Source organism: Lathamus discolor, chromosome 5 (assembly GCF_037157495.1).
Source record: "Lathamus discolor isolate bLatDis1 chromosome 5, bLatDis1.hap1, whole genome shotgun sequence".
NCBI lineage: Eukaryota > Metazoa > Chordata > Aves > Psittaciformes > Psittacidae > Lathamus > Lathamus discolor.
This window is the reverse complement of record NC_088888.1, coordinates 29,691,509-29,708,289: the sequence shown is the minus strand read 5'-3', so window position 1 is coordinate 29,708,289 and position 16,781 is coordinate 29,691,509. Positions and strand designations below refer to the sequence as shown.

Genomic DNA, 16,781 nt, shown 5'->3' with positions numbered 1-16,781 from the left:
TTATTTGATTGGGTGTGTTTTAAAGAGGTTGAACACCCCATTGGTACCCTCTCCCCGTTTACTGCAACATCAGGCATACTACACTTTGAGTTGGCTGTAGCCCTCCAACAATTCTCACAGACAAAATTCCGAACCTTTTCATCACCAACACCACGTCACTCATCATCACTTAAACAAACGCAGCAGCTAAGTAAGTACTTTCATACCTGAACAGCAGATATTACTGATGGAGAATAACAGTCTGGGGTTTTTATGAGGAGCTGAGAAGATTCATGTTGTTTTGCTTCCAAATTAAAGCCTTCCAAAAGCATTGTACTTTGTCATGTGTCATGACACAGTAGTGGTTAGCTGCTTTTGTAGCACTTTTCATCATCCCAAAGCATTTCCAAAACTTGGAAGTATTAACCAACAGTGGTGGTGGGAATTCAATTAGTGATAACTTCCATAGACATTTTTTTTCTTGTGCAGTTTTTCAGTGATCAACTTAAAAAGTTGGAAGTAGTTATTAATTTCATTAACAGAAGGTATAGCAAGTCTCTGTATTGCAATTACTGTGTTGCATAGTCCAGGTTAATAACAAAAGCCAAGTTTGTACCAAGTTACTTAAGATACACTATTTCAAACTGCTATGTGAAGAACAAGTGAAAACTGGTGGAGCTGGGTTTTTCTGAAGATAGTGTGAACAGACAGGAGACAAAATGTCTCACACCATTCAGGTCTGCCACACATCAGTCAAGTGGGATTCACATAAGAGAACAGGTTTTCCAAGCCACTTGCTTGCTTATGACAGAACCACCTGTACCTGTGCTGTATCTGAGTTTTGTCCAACCTACCTATGAAGGTATCCGCTGCCCATTGCCTCAGAAAGATGGGGTCTGTCTGAAGATCAAGGGTCCCTGTTTAGTCAGCACTATTTTCTCATTTACTCCCAGCTACAGCTCAAATAATCTCTTAGAAACTTCATTTCTCACCCCAAATTGGGGCCCTGCCAACATGGCAGTTCCATGGTAACAGAGCTTAACATTTACAGTCCCCCTCCTTCCCTGGTCCCACAGCACCACTCTACTTTAAGAAATACTGGATCTATCTGATCTAAAGCTTTTCTCATCTAGCCTGACACTTGCCTTGCTCTTAGATTGCTTCCACAAGGGGGAGATTTTTGAATTACAGTCTATGCCTCTGGTACAGTGGTTCAGCAGGCACACAGCAAGAGGCTGGGAGACCTGGAGCTGGACTCTACGCTGTGCCACAGAAGAGGTTCGGGTGGGTTCTGGGCAGTGAAGCTACCTGCAAAGCAGGAGAGGGGCTTGGAGACAGAGGTGTTAACTGAGCTCCTTTTGAGCTGACTGGCATAGGCACTTTAAAGTTCTGAGCACCTGATCCAGTAATTCTCAAAACTAACAGCCACAAAACAAAACAAACCAAAACAAAACCCAAAAAAACAAATGAACAAGAAAAAAAACCCACAAAAAACTCAAAAACCAAACCAAGCCCAAAGCCAAACACAGAAATAAAAACCCCCCAAACAAACAGACCAACAACAACAAAAAAAAAACAAGTTGCCAAACTCATTAAATTGCTGAACTGTGAGCAGACTTGGGGAGTTGGGGAAGAGAGCAAAAGGCTCCTGTAGGTGACAGTTACAGCGACATAAAGGATAAAACCCTCCCATGCTAGTTGTGCTCTAGGCCCTCTTGCATCTTTCAAGACCCATGACAGGCACCTCTTCTGGTCATATGGAGGCTCATTCCACTGTGTGAACAAACTACCTCTCCCCAGTGACGTCTGCCTTCAAGGTTATTTTGCACTATCTTTTCCCTGGGTTGGAAAGAAAAAAAAAGGAAAAAAAAACCCAAAACACTGCCCTACCTTTGGTGAGGCTCACAGAGCACTCATGCAAGAGATGAGAGCAACCATTAAAGCTCAGCTATATCTTCATATTTACCCCCCACCCCCACCCCATGAGTAGTTTGATGACAGTTACATAAGGATCTTGTTATATTTTAAGCAAACCCACTTTGGTCAGGGTAATAGTTGCTTCTCTTACCACAAATGATGCCAGCAGCTCAGCCAGTGATGGAGCTTTGGTTGTCTTCTTGTCAGTTAACCAAAAACCAGAATTTGTGCATGCAGAATCAACCCCAGAATCAAGACTAGTGTGGCTTAGTTTTCTCTCTTGCCTTGCAGGTACTTTTGAGGGGAGTGGGGGACAAGGAAAGAACAGCTGGGCACTCCCAAGCTGTCAGGCTGAAACATCATTTACCTGTTTCTGGCAGGGTCAGAAGGAAGCTGGTGTAGATACTGCTTAGAGACCAGTTGGACACAAGGTGTTGAAGCAAAGCCCATACACCTGGATGCCATATAACCCTAAAGTAGCTTTATTAATCTATAATTTAATAGTAGACCTATAAAATAATTACATTATACTTAAAGCATTTCTTCATTTTTTTTTTGTTTTCACTTACTTACTTATAAAACAAGAATTAAATACAGTTTTAACCATTACAAGCTCAACTCCGTTTTTACATAAACAAACACAGCTCCTAGAAGGAGCTTTAAGCTGCAGCATATTCATATTGCAAACTGGTGAAAAACCCAGGCAGGGCATAGCTTAAAGGTAAAGATTCTTGCACATTTTTCTTAACTGAAGTTACTAGGGTGCTTTTCTCTCTAGAGTCCAAAATGTCTGGCTTTTAATTTCAGTTTATTTATTCCAAGTGGAGACTGAGATCCCTGGAGTCTTAGTAGACTTCAGCTATTGCCGCCTTTCCCCCACCCTTAACACTTAAGCCTAGACAGAATGGTGCCCATTTGGCGGCTGGTACAACACGGGCAGTGCAACAGCAGCAGCCTCTAAGGCAATCCCTGCATGAGGAGTCTCCCTGTGCACTTCTGACACGCTGAAAGATCACAGCAGAAAAGCTATGGCTGCTGTTCATGTAATAGGGCTAACAGATCTGCTCAACCTCATCCTGCCCATGCCAATCCCCATAAACCGCTTGGTAAGCTCTGGTGGAGCTCAGTCCTGAAAGCCTCTTAGAGCAGCCTGTCTCACATAATAGAGACCTGTGGCGCTGAGCCCTTAGCTGGTGACAGTGCTAAACACATTAACCCCTTCAAGCAGCTACATGTGAAGAGGCTGGAGAGAAAGGGCTCCCACAGCAAGCTGGTTTCACTAGCTGCAGATGCTGAGCTGTGAGACATGCATCAGGGAGTCAGCATGTCATTTTTAATTTGTAAGCTTCAGACAATTGAGCACGCACAGGCTTTGGTTTGGGAGAAGGAGCTGGTTTGTTTTCAGGCACAGGATTTTAATGCAGCTGGGACTAATACAGATCATATCTGTAACAAATGGGATAAACGGGACATGCTAAACTCCATCAACTGAATAACAACATAGCATGATTTAAAACGAACTTCAAGCATTCACCAACACTGACTGTGTAGGACTGAAAAACTGAGTGGACCACCAGTACTGTTGCAATTACAATTTACTCTCTCCCTGCTTCTACAGCTGTGACCCATTCCAGCACCACTGACTGATGGGTTTGTCCTTTAACACTAGCACATTAACATGATTTCCAATCATGGGAGAGACACCACTCCCAAAACCTGATGACACTGATGTAGCTTTTGTATTCAGTCCAGCAATGACCGAATTTTGTCCTTTGTGCGACAGTGCTTTTATACCTTCAGGGAAACAACGTTCCTTTAAGTGTTCTCAGCTCCTCTCCCACTACCCTCCCACCTTCCTCGGTCTGCGCAGGCATAAATAAAGGTCATAAATGGATGTTGTCCTTTTTGGAGTAAGGGACACACCTATATCTAGCACACAAAACCCTACCGAAAGCCTAGTTAAACTATGCCCATTTTAAGCTAGGCAGCTGACCTAGCATCCGAGTCTCTTCGTCAACATATTTTAATTCCTGGCATATTCTGCCACAAGAAAAATATACATGGCTAGGTCTATAATACTTTAAACAGCTGTTTACCATAGCTAGGTTACAAAATAAACACTGCTGCAGAGACCACGTGTTCAATGTACTCTAACCACAACAGCAGCAGAACCCACCCTCAGTCTGCTCTGTGGTCGCAGTGGCTGACCCAGCTCCTCGCCCTCTTCCCCTCGCTTCTTATCTACCATTCAGACAACAAGCCGGAAATGTCTGTCATTGCACATTTAAAGTTGTCTTAAGGAGATGAGCCTCATCGAAGAGTCTCGCTTGCTTTTCGCACGTTACTCTCCCTCATCTGCATCCCCCAGTCCTGGGCAGCATCCCAGTATTTCAAGTGGGAGCAGCAAGCTCCAGACCAAAGCGTGGGAAAGGTGTTCTTATCTTTTGGAGGGGACTGGAGTGTAGGGCAGAGGGCTTTACTCCACACAGTGGAAACATTTAATGCTGGATTCAGCCAAGTGGTCACTTTTAGATGATCAATCCCAACTTCTGGGAGCCTGCTCCGCTCCAGAAGATCCAACTGCCAGGTGATATTGGAAATACAATGAAACTTGATGGTGAAGTGCCTAACAGAGCCCATTAAAAAGCGCTATTCCAGTAGGCAAGCAACAAGGAGCCTTTCCTTGCTGGAGAGATGCCTCCTGAAGGGAAACAAAACACACACACACAAAAAAAAAAACGGAAAGAAGAAATAAACCAACAAAAGGGACAGTCTGCTCCGTGGAAGGGGAGAGGCAGCAGTAAATCTGATGGGGGCAAGACCAAGCAGTAGCTACACGCCTGCTCACAGTTTGCCCGAGTTGTTAAGATTCACAGACATGCACCGGCACTGCTTGACCTTCTGAATTTTCTTGAGTCGAAAAGGTGGGTCCAGCTCCGGGCACTCCAGCTGCACAGTTGAAGAGGTGACCTTGTGTGGCTTGCAGAAAGCACAGGACTGGAAGGACTCCTCCTCCTTTTTCACGTGCCGGGGTATGTAGAAGGAGTTGCACTGCCCATAGCAAAAGCGGTTGATGATGGTGCGGCTTATGCAGCCCTCCTCACTGACAGTCTGCCGCAGGGGCTGCGTCTTGCACCAGTCGCTTTTGAGGTACTTCCTTTCGGTGACCACGAGGGCCTCCTGGCTGGAGGCCAACACCTCCTTGTTCAGCTGCTGCCTCCGCTCGGAGTGGTTGCTGCTGCTGTCTTTGTAAGGGGAGGGAATGGCGCCTGCAGGCCGGTTTTTCCTGGTGTCTGTTACTCGAACCAGCGCTGCCATCAGAAAAACGGATAAGGCGAATTTCCAAATCATCCTGCAACAGTAACACAAGTAGCTGTTAGGGGAGACGCATTTTCAAACCACAGAGCTGCAGTGGAGTTGAACTTTGCGCACACTTACAGAAGTTGAGATTTTACCGCCTTTGTAATCCCACCACTTTCCCTGGGAGATTAGCTCTATTCTAGCATGATTATTTATCATGAAGATGCCAGGCCCTGTGGAAAGTCACACCAATCCCCTCCCCCCCACACCAAGCTCTCCAACTACTTGCTTTTCCCCCGTGGGGACACTGCTGCTTTGATCACTGAAGCAGCGATTTTACAGAGGCTTCAGCCAGAAAGGTTCCCTCCTACTCTCTGAAACCCTAGGCCAAACAGCTGGGCAAACTCCTGGCTAGCAAAGGCTCAGGAGACTCCTGCCAGTACTGTGACAGCTGATTTGGGGACAGCAGGGGAAAGGGGAAGGGAATACCAGGTTACACAAGGTGAATTCCCATCTCCCTCTTCAGCCCGAGTCCCTGCTCAGCCTCGGTCTGCACAGAAGTAACGAGAGGTGTCCAAAAGCCTTTTTTTGTTGTTTTAAATTGTTTCTGAACTTTCTCGGGGCTTTCATGGCACTTATGGGATTGCGTTTGTTGTCTTTGTGGGAGGCTGAAAACTTGATGGATTTATTCTTGCAGTAAGAGGAAATGCTTAAGCACAACTTTGAGGACTTCATTACTGCAACGCCCCTTAGGCATATGGTTTAAGAAGGTTTGTAAACAGGAGAGAATTCAGTATTTATTTTAGATGTTAAGGAATAGGGTAAAGCACAAGCCAGTTGCTAAGTTAAAATAGTCAGCCAGTTGGCAAAAATATGTTTTCCTATGGTTGTCTATTAGGATTTCTTGTTCCGTGGAGCATCTCTTACCAAGCTCTTGGATTTCCATCAACTATTTGTCCAATTCGTTTTAGTAATGTGTCTCGATGCGCTTCTAGGGTATCAGAGTAAATGTACTAAATTTGCTCATGAAGTCAATGCTCACCAGTGAACTGCCGCAACTCATTCGACAGCTCATTTCACACCATTCTCCCTGGGAAGGAAATCAGAGGGGTGCTAGGGTGCCAGAAGTGGGTGCAGCTCAGAAACTTCCCATTTGAAGGCAAGAACACTTCAGGTCTTTTTAAAAGTTCACCTTTGTTTTTAACGGGCTGTATTTGTATAATAGCACACAGATGACAGACTCATCCTCTCTTCCCAGTAAAGCTTCAAATCCTACCAAGTAATGATTTTTTTTTCCCTTTAAAGAGATGCCAAGACAAAAAAATACCATCACAATGGTAAATACAGACATGTTATAGACACTTGAAATGGTGCATAAGTACTCCTAACATGAAAACATGTTATTTCCCAAAAAGGAAAACAGCAATAACAAATCATTCTCACCTAACAAAAGCACACCAAAAGTATTTAACCCCTGTGGAGATAAAGAGAAGGAACTACAGTGGCAGACAAGGTGAGATAACATCCATTTAGGTGATCGTCTTAAGTTTACGAGATCTCAGTGTCAGACTCTGACTAAATTTCTAAGGGTAGAAACTTGAAGTGCTGAAGGAAAGTGCTAATCCCACAGCCGTGAAAGGAGGGTGTTGCGATGCACAATTACATTTCACCAGAAACAGCTTTAAATGGAAGCCAGTATTTCTAAATCCCAACTAAGGCCATTCATCTGCCCACTGACACCCTCTGTAGCCATGGCTACTTTAAGTCAGTGTCCTATTTTCACACTGCTCAGCATTCAGCACACAAGTCCAGAAGTTTTGTCCAGAGTCTCTAAATGAAGCAAGACTAGACTTGGCTTTGCTCGCAGGTATTGTCGCCAAGACCACTGGATGTCAACCCACACAGCCAGGCCAAAACCTAATCAGGTAATTAGTTTCAGTTGAATATAGTGTTCCATGCTTCCTTTCAAACTGTTCTCATGTTATTCTGCACTGATGGCTGCATTTCAGTAGTAGATAAAACAACAGACCCCCACTGCTTTGTGTTTTATATAGAAAGGGGAGGAAAAAACTCAGAAGTTACAAGCCTGCACCTTTTAGAGAAAGACAGAGGTGGGCTCTCCACAAGATGCCTCATGCCAACTTTCCTCACACGTACTCTTCTACTCTTCTCTTGAAACACAAGCCCACAAAGCAATTGTGATAACTCCTTCAGGAGGGAATTCGGTCCTTTTCAGTAGGGATATGGCTGCTCCAGTATTCTTTGATCTTGGCTGGGAAGAGGATGGTTCAGGTTCAGAGGCACACCAGAAGGAGACACGCACTCTTTTCCCCAGCCATTCCCCTTTTCTTTAGGAAACCGTGTTTCCTTATCACATCTGCCCTTTCTCATCACAAAATGCAAGTTGAAACCATTTGCCTTTCGTGTCAAGGATGGGATCAAGTACAAAATCCTATGTAGGAATTCAGGAAAGCTGACAGAGAGCTAACAAACAGCTTTAAGTCTACAATACAGAGAAATATTACAGTAGCTTTCTAATTACTGAAATAGTTTTATGTAGGCATGAAGAGCCATTCAACAAAGTAAGTAGGATTTATTCAGTAAGTCTATGTTTATAACTAATAAAGCATTGTTAATCAAAGCCACTATTGTAATGTTAGAAACCTGCTGCAGTACACACTAGCAAGTACTTTTACAGACAGGCAGCAACGCACCACCTATTTCTGTCATTGATCCTTATCAAATCTGGACTTTAAAATATTTACATAACAGAATAATAATCTGGTTTACACTAGCAGGTCAAACGTGCATTCTGTCAGATCATGGAATTTCTAATCACAGGGTTGCCCCTTACTAGCCTGCAAATCACCCCTTTCTAAGCCCTGGCACACAGATCCCCTATTCAAGCAAGTAAGGGTGCAAACAAGGTCAGCTGGTGCCAACAACATGCCAAGGACTACATATATTTTCAGTGCTCACATGCAAAGAGAAGAGGAACATAAGTATTCTTAGAGAAACAGAGCATTTTGGTAAACTCAGTCTGAATGCAAAGCAACATAGGGAATGTTGTCTGTCTGAAGACAGAGTGGGATGAGAACTGTACTGGCCAAGAATCTGGCTTCTGGCAAGAACAGGGCAGTTCTGATCTGCTTAGGTGTCACAGAATTGAACAGCATGTGGCTGAGACCAAGTAATGAAGAACTGTCTCAAGAGACCAATGACTCTAAAACTTGCACGAATGCCAGCCTGGGACCACCATTCCTGCTGCATGGTGGACTCCCAATGGCAGAGGCGGTGGGAGCTCCCATGTGAAAGTTTCCAGCTCCTTCAAGCACCATTTCCAGCTGCTGCCATGTCTCCCCACCACTTTTTTCCAGTGCATGAACTGGGAAACTTAACCACAGACTAGATGCCAAACAAGGCACAGCTGCAATTACATTTCACATGCTAAGCTTTTATCTCTTTGAGATAACGAAATCAGCATCAAGCATGAGTTCATAAACTCATCAAAACCATCATGCTGGAGCGGGGATATTAGGCACCCAGAGGGCAGTAAAAATTTGTTGTCCATGGAGGCAATATCCAGCTCTGCAATCTGGTGAGGTTGGGGCACTCAGCTGGGAGGGGAAGACCTAGGATCACGGTGTCTGCCCGCAGCTTTATTTCTTCTTTGTATCCAATTACTGTGTAACATAAAATATCTACCAAGGCAGGCTCCCCCTTGCATACCGACCTTCTGGCTCTATAACTCATGCATTCTTGAAAGCAATCCAGCTATGGAGCAGGACAGGCAGTAGTGTAACCCCAAAAATAGCCTATAGTTTTGGGGTTAGGGCACTTCTCTGGGAACTGGAGTATTGGATTTGACTTCAGAATTCATGCGCATCATTCCTGGAGTAGTCCCCCAGTGCACAGGTTGGTGCTATGGTCTGAAAGACAGGTCACAAGGTAACAGCAGCCCTCATCTGTGCTGAGTGACTGCTCCACCGTTTCCTCTGGTTTTCAAAGGCATGCCCAGTTTCTCATCTCAAGATGTAGTTTCTTACTAGGAATTCCTGTTTTGTAGATCAGACTATTTCAGGGTTACAGGTGGACAGAAATAGAGGGATATAACTGGAAGATTGCAGTGATTTTTTATGTTAGCTGCTCAGGCAATCAGCAGGTGTGAGACCCATTTGTTTGTTTTAACATGCAACACCTACAAAACACTCTGCATTATCAGCATTCCTGGAAGCATCCAGCTCTGATACTGGTATGACACAATCATCTCTTCTTCACCAGGCCTGCATTGGAAAGGTTCAGAAAAAAAGCCACAGCCAACAGCATAAGAAAACCCCTGAAACCTACAAAACCTTTCTTACCAGGGAACTTGAAGGCCTACCTGCTTAGTCACACAGTGGATTCACCCTGTAAATACACGTGGAAGAAGATTTAGTACTATTAACCTATCCTATGCCCATCAAAAGCACCATAAGAGCCAAGGCTGGGAAGATGATAATCAAATTCAGAGATGCTTTACTTTTTGAAAATTGAGTTTAATGAACAGCTGAAGAGTTTGCCTTAGAAAATGGTTCCTCTGTGGCTATCAGCAAAAGGCAGACATCATAAACGACATTAAATCGGGTACAGTTCTGTGGCACGGCACATACACTGATACATTGGACCACGTGCATCACTTTTTTCCAGCTTCCATCCGGCAAAATTCATAGACATAAGAGCTCTCCTTTAGGATCAGCTATGCAGCTGACTGAGAATCCCTGCTAACAAAATCTTTTTACTCCCCACTTGCTTTCGCAAGTCAAAAAACAATCTGTATAAACCAGCCCTATGTATATTAATGTAAGAACATGGTGTACATGGTTAGTTCTCAGCATTTAAGATGGGACACAAGAAGTGTTCCTTGAAGACAAGCCAGGCAGTAACTTTTCAAAGAACTAAAACTTGGCTCTAGCAACAGATGTGGGAAGCCAGGAAATATCAGATTCTCTACCAGGAAGCCAAAAATGCTATTTATTTAATTTATTAATGGCTAGGCATGATTTTAATGGTACAGTGTTCACATAAAGACTACACAAATCAGGCATCTTTGTGCTAGGGAGGTATTTGGTGCTAACTTATCCCTTTTAAGTACAGTTTGGAAACTGTTTCTCCAGTGTCTCAATAACACCAGCAATAACTGAACACTGTACTGTATCTTTCTTTTTGTGGGGCCATGGTCCTCTCAGTAAATCATTCCATCATTAATAGATTCTCATTACTAAATTGCCAAGACTGAGGCCAGCGACAACAACAAAACACATAGGAGGCACGGGGGAACTAAACTTAAAAAACCTCAGAAGACCCAGTACTGCAGCTAGAATGTGTTATTCAGATATTCAGATACAAAATCTCTGCATTTTAGCAGTAATGAAGAGTTACCATGTACTAGGAAGACTAAAAATCACTTTTTAAAACCACTGCACACAACACCAGAGGGAATAATTGCTTAAAAAACAATAATTAATGACATTACAAGCAGAAGTTTTTCCATTCTTGCCCTCTAAGAACCTTCTATAGTGATCTGAGAGAAAGCTATTTCGTTGCATCACAGCCCTAGCAGTTGGTGGTAGAGGGAGAAAACATTTCTTTCAGACTTAATAAACTCCTTGTACCCTTGCTGGCTGGCTTGGCTGGAGATCCTTCCTCCTCTCCATCCTTCCCTCTCCCTCCCAGCAGGGAGATCCATCCTTCCCTCTCCCTTGCTCCAAAACCCTTCTCCCAGAGGCTCAAGCATGTCCACAGGGAACATCATGAAGCTTTAACGGAGACAGGAAAGGTCTGCTTGCAGGGTGGATGCCTCAGGAACCCCACTGTCCTCTCCCGGCTCTTGTTCTGATTTTGAAATGGGAAAGTGGGGTTGGGTGTTACCCAGCCCACACTCTTCGGGAAAAGAAGCATTTCTGCAGCCTGAAGTTCTCCTTGTCAAGACAGTTCCTGAAGACACTAAATTTAAAATATTGAAAAATAGAGTACATCACTGACAAAACCGAGTACATAGAACAAAGACACTGGTGGCAATAGTCTATGCTAAGATAAAGCTAGCTGTAAGCAACTCAGAGGATGTCACTTCATACTGATTTCAGCTCTCACAACATATTTTCTGTAATCAAGAGCTTTATCTCAAATTTCCCCTGAAAAAGTTGGGTGTTTAGAAGAATTCCTGATCTGTACACAAAAATATGAGAGGAATCAAGGACTTGACCAGTTACTCCTGTCATTCAGTTGTGTAATGTATCAGATAGACATGTTAATTTTTGGACAGGAGCAATTAAAAAGAAAACTCACCCTTGGCACTGAAACTAACCAGCTCAAGTGTTGGGGTTTTCCTTCATTTTGCCCTCTATCTTCCTTATCTACCTTTTACTGCCTTCAGAAACTCATGTTTGTAACTACTGAACCATTCCTTCTTTCAGGAGCTTCAGACAAGCTCATTTGAAATAGGTTTGAATGCAGATACTCACTTAATCAGAGTTAAGGTATCACATTACTCCACTGCTCCTCTTTGCACTGGCATCCTGCCAGGAAGTACACAGATTTAAATATTGCATTACTGATCTATTGTATTAGGCTCTCCACAGGCTGAATCCTTCTTACCTTGCATAGCTTCCAAACCTGTGCTCCACTTTATTTTTTCAAGTAGTATTAGTATTAGTATTGGAGGAACTGAGAGAAGTTTTTAATTTTTTAAAGCCAGGACAAGGAGTCTGTGAGAAGAACCACTGAAGAGTTCAACAGCTGAGATATCAGGTTTTATCTATTATATCCAAGATATGAACTAGAGTTCCAGAAGACTAGAGAGTGGTTGAGAGGGAGGGAATGGTGAAGCCAGCCATGGAATTTTTCTTTGAGATACATTCACTAACACTAACATCCATTAAACATCATTAAATAAATACCATTGCTTCTCAAAAAACACATATAACAAAGGCAATACTCAGCTAGAATAAAATAGTGAAGAAAACAATGCTCCAAATCTGTTTTTTTTTTTAAAGGCTGAATGTTAGCCAGGCAGTACAGTGAAGCAAGATACTATCAACTTCACACTGCTATGAGTTTATCAATGGCAAAAAATTCAATTCAACAACTCTGCTAGCATTTAACACAGGAAAAGGAAAACAAAGAGGAGGAAGAAAATCTGCAAGAAATGTAAAAGCCAAGTCATCCTACAGTAGCTCTGGTAATGTAGCAATGCCATTTTTAGGAGAACGTGAATATACAGAACTTTAACTGAATACTGTAACAGGTAACTGGACAAAGGCTTTTTGGAATATTGTTATGATTAAAACTCCTAATTTCTGTCGCAACTTCAGCTTCAGGAACTTGTGGTTTTAGAGCCAACCACAGACAAATGTCTGCCTGGTGAGCACATGTGAACTGTCCCAAGCAGAGTGAGATGTCCTACTCAGAAGTGTCTGGGTAGTCATCAGAACTGGCAGCACATGCAACACCAGGGAAAAACGGGGAGTGGGAGGAGGGAAAAAACCCACAAAATAAAACCAGATTTCTGCTTGCTGTCCGTGAGGTTGATTTTCTTTCTCCCAACCTGGTTTTGGAGAATGCTGCAGTCAGGGGGTGGGGGAACAAACACGGAGAACAGCTTTTTGGAAAAGACTGAAAGTTAGCTCTTCTCTGAACCTAAAAAATGTCTCTTTGCAAGAGTGAGCCAGGACATGTTCTCCTTCTCAGGGCTCCTCAGCTTTTCAGCATGGGATAAAGCGCCCCAAACAGGCAACTCAGTTCTGTTTGCACATGAACCATTTGTCCAGCAAGCAATAGTAGCCTACATTTAACTTTATTCTCCTGTGCAGGAGGCAGCTGGTACAATCCTATTTGGCAGTGTTTAATTCAGGAGAAAACAGGAGACTTCTGCCCTTGGGAAATTAAAAACTAAATCAGAAGGGAAGTGGTGGCTTGAGCAAATGTCTTTATTTGTGACCATCCCTCAGTCTGTTGGAAAGGAGGACAGTCAATACAAGAATGCGGAAAGTTCAGCGTTTAAATACAATAGCTCATTTCTTTGCTTCCTCACTGGAGAATCGATACTACAAAAGACTATTTTGCAATGAGTAGTCTCCATTATATTTTTGTTGCTTGCATGACAACAGAACATAGAAATCCTATCCAAGACTAGTGCCTGACTAAGCAACACAACTTCAAATGTTCGTAGGCTAACTTGTGAGCAACATATGGTGGGACCAGCACTGAGCACAAAGGGGAAGTGAGTTATTGAAGGTCAGAAATTAAATGAGAATGGACCGTTTCCATGTCTTTCAGTTGCACTGCATGGCACCAATGTTCTTCTTTTCGCTGATCCATCAGATTTGTTACCCTTAGGCAAGCTTTTCTCTAAAAACATTATACTTTTGTATACAAAAATAGTTCTGTATGAAAGTTTTGATAGAAGAGAAATGGAGTTATGAACTCTATTGCCCTGTAGCCTCAAACAATGCACTATTTCCAGAGCACACAGCTCATTTTCTAGCTCACCATAAGAGAAAAGACATTAGCCTTTAATACACATGCATCAGTGTACTTGCACCACTCCCAGAAGAGGGCATTTGGATGAGCTCTGTTCTGGAAGAAAACTGAGGCCTGTATATTAAAGCATCATAGAAGCGCTCAAAAGAACTTCTGCTTGCTTCTCTTAATGGCTAGAAAATTGTCATTACTTCTAAAAATCAATAGGTGGCATATAATCTTGTATATGCTTTTATGTCTGCTTAAATTTGCTTGAGAAAATATCAGCCTTCCCAACTAACACTTAGAAAAGCTCTGGGGATAGAGTGCAGAAGACCTGTACTAATGAGCAAATAAAACAAATATTAAGCTCATTCAGCCTGTTAACCACACAAACATGTAACTGCCTTACCAGAACTATCTGTTTCACAGAAAATGCATCTTTTTCCTTAATGAGGCCAAATACAGGGAATCCTCTCATCCTTTTTTGCCTTTTCTTTGGTTAATAAGTGATATCCAATTACATATCTGACAGATCCTCACAGTTACATTTTTTTAATCCACTGACCAGATTTCAAATAAGTTGGGCAGCAAGGCAGTTTTGAAACTCCTATTGCATTATGCTAAGTGTGTTTTCTCCTAGGGTATACAGGAAGGCATGAAAAATATTTCAGGGAAGGAGAAGGGGGGAACCACAAGTCAAGGTCCTGTGGTATCCAGTTTGGTACCACAGGAGGCGTGAATAGTAAAGATGACGTTTAGGGTTACTGCAGACTGGCACACGGAATACATCCATAGAGAATCAGAGTTCACGAGCTCTAATGTTCATGTGTAATACAAGACACCTTGAAACAATAGCGGATCACCTCAGAATTTTTAAAGCATTCTCTTGCTCAGTGTATAAACTGGCCTAACAGTTAAAACAATTACTTCCATTATGTGTAGCTGGAAGCCAGGCAGGAACGAGTCACTGCTGCTCACCATGCATATTACCCCTAGACTGATCCTGTAATAATCTGTATCTCCCTTTGTTCACAAACTTGCTTGGAGAGTTACAAGATGTTTTCTAGTTTCCCTAAGAACACCAGGCTTCTGCTTATCTTACTTCTGGGTGACTTTTAGAGGATTAACTGATGGCCCATCAGAATCCCTGATTAATTACTTTGGTTTCACATGTTTAACTCAGCTGTGGGCTTTGCTCTGAAAGAAAGCCTGCTCATTAGAGGTCTCATACGAGAAAATTCAGGTATGCAACTGAAATGCAATTCAAACCTGTGGGGGCTGAGAAGCATAGCAATCACATGCTCTGATGGTTGGTTGTATATGTACATATGCAAGCCTGTAAACAAATATGGCATCTGGAGTTCAAAACCTTCAGAGTTCTATGGCTTCTTGGCTACCCTAGTACCTGCATCAGTTGATGTCTTGATGCAAGTTCTTCAGTTTGGAACTACTCTGCACCTTATTTTCAAGGTTTTTTTTTTTTTGTAAGATATAAAAAAATAAGTATTATTTAAGTACACGTCTACTGGTATTTCCAAATTGACAGTAATGTTTATGACTGTCATAGCTGTCAGCTGGACCAAAATAAACCCCAGCAGCTTAACAACTATCAGAAGTACAGAACTTATGAGGTGTTATAAAGTCAGGAATATAAATAAAATTGTACTTAGATATGCACTATCAGCATAAAATGCTAAATACCTTAACATTTCAATATCACTTTCTATATGTACTGGAAAATGTATAGCACACAGAATGAATGGACAAGCTACAGTTTACTCACTGTTATCGGCAGCATGTGTCACAACAAGAAGATGAATTTTAAGTTAAATGCTGCAGGATGACCTGTACAACAGGAAATTTCACATCCAAGTACTGGAAACTCACTCTATCCCTCCCACTTCACACTGATGGCAACATGTGGCTGTCCCACATCTATGTTCTTGTGGCTTTGATTCACGCTCTGCTCAGTGATTCTCCCTCCGTCATTGCCCAAAGAATGTAAATATTTGTTCTGTCTGTATTCTGGTTTACAGACTTGGCCCATTTTTGACTATGAAGGCTGTAATTCAATCATAGAAGGATCTGTTGCCACGCATAAACTGGGATTTTACGTTTTATGACTTAGGCTTTGCAGAGCAGCCGTCTTTCTACTCACCTCCCCCTCTCCTTGCCCATGACTGAATTATAGTTCTGTCCCTAATTGAAGCCTAGTATTATTCTATTTCACTTCTGCTGAGAGGAAGACCAGAGCTATCATTCTGAACACACACCAAGCCACAGGAGCCTGGATGAGGTACTCTAATGACAGGTCCTCCTACACAGCACATTTGCAGTCTTTCTGCTAATTAATTTGATTTCCTTTGTCTAGACTAACATAATACAGCAAGTTATGCTCATTTAAAGGAGGACTGTCAGCCTTTCGGTTCACTCCAAATGAGGAAGAAAGAAGAGTCAATAGACTGGAATCCGAGGGAGTCTGACTTTGTCCTTGACTACACCACTGCTTATGTTTTTCACTTGACCAAGACTTTGTCTCCAGGAGAACCCAAAGCAGCACTATCATCACAGGAGAGCCTATAATCAAAATCAGATATCGTTGGTATGTGCATGGCAAAGCAGTGGCAGTTACACAGAAGGGTTCTGTCTACGATGCACTGCAGTCCACAGCTTTCCTCCTGGCAATCACTTGGCATTTACTGTTCATAGCTCCTGACATCCTCAGAGGGCTGAACAAACATGTAATTAAAAACACACACAAGTGGTTTTCTTCAGAGTCCCTTTACAGAACGAAAGAAGTTTTGGTAGTGTGCTACTGGACTAGTAAATCAGAGGCAAAGCTAGTAATGGGAGTTACACGTAACACGTAACTATTTGGAAGGAGAGTTTTGACACTGATTGAAACTATGGAGCTGAAGAGAGTCTCAAAGCTGAGTTCTCAGTCAAAGACAGGACATGGTAAATGGAGTGATGCATAATAAACAGATGAACCAACTTGGGATTTGAAAATTCAGCCTTCTGAGTCAGGTGGTCAGATCCAGTTTTAGTACCCAGAAAGAAACGTAACAAAGATTCCCACATCATAG

At 42.6% G+C, this 16,781-nt stretch overlaps 1 protein-coding gene across 1 annotated transcript in view; it reads right to left on the bottom strand.

Moving 5' to 3' along the window:
* Positions 1–3,901: 3,901 nt before the first annotated feature.
* Positions 3,902–16,781, bottom strand: part of GREM2 (gremlin 2, DAN family BMP antagonist) — a 35,879-nt gene continuing 22,999 nt past the window's right edge. The window contains exon 2 of the mRNA XM_065679067.1: positions 3,902–5,248. Within this exon, the coding sequence (XP_065535139.1) occupies positions 4,741–5,247 (507 nt within the window). The 5' untranslated portion in view covers position 5,248 and the 3' untranslated portion in view covers positions 3,902–4,740. The remainder of the gene's footprint in view (positions 5,249–16,781) is intronic.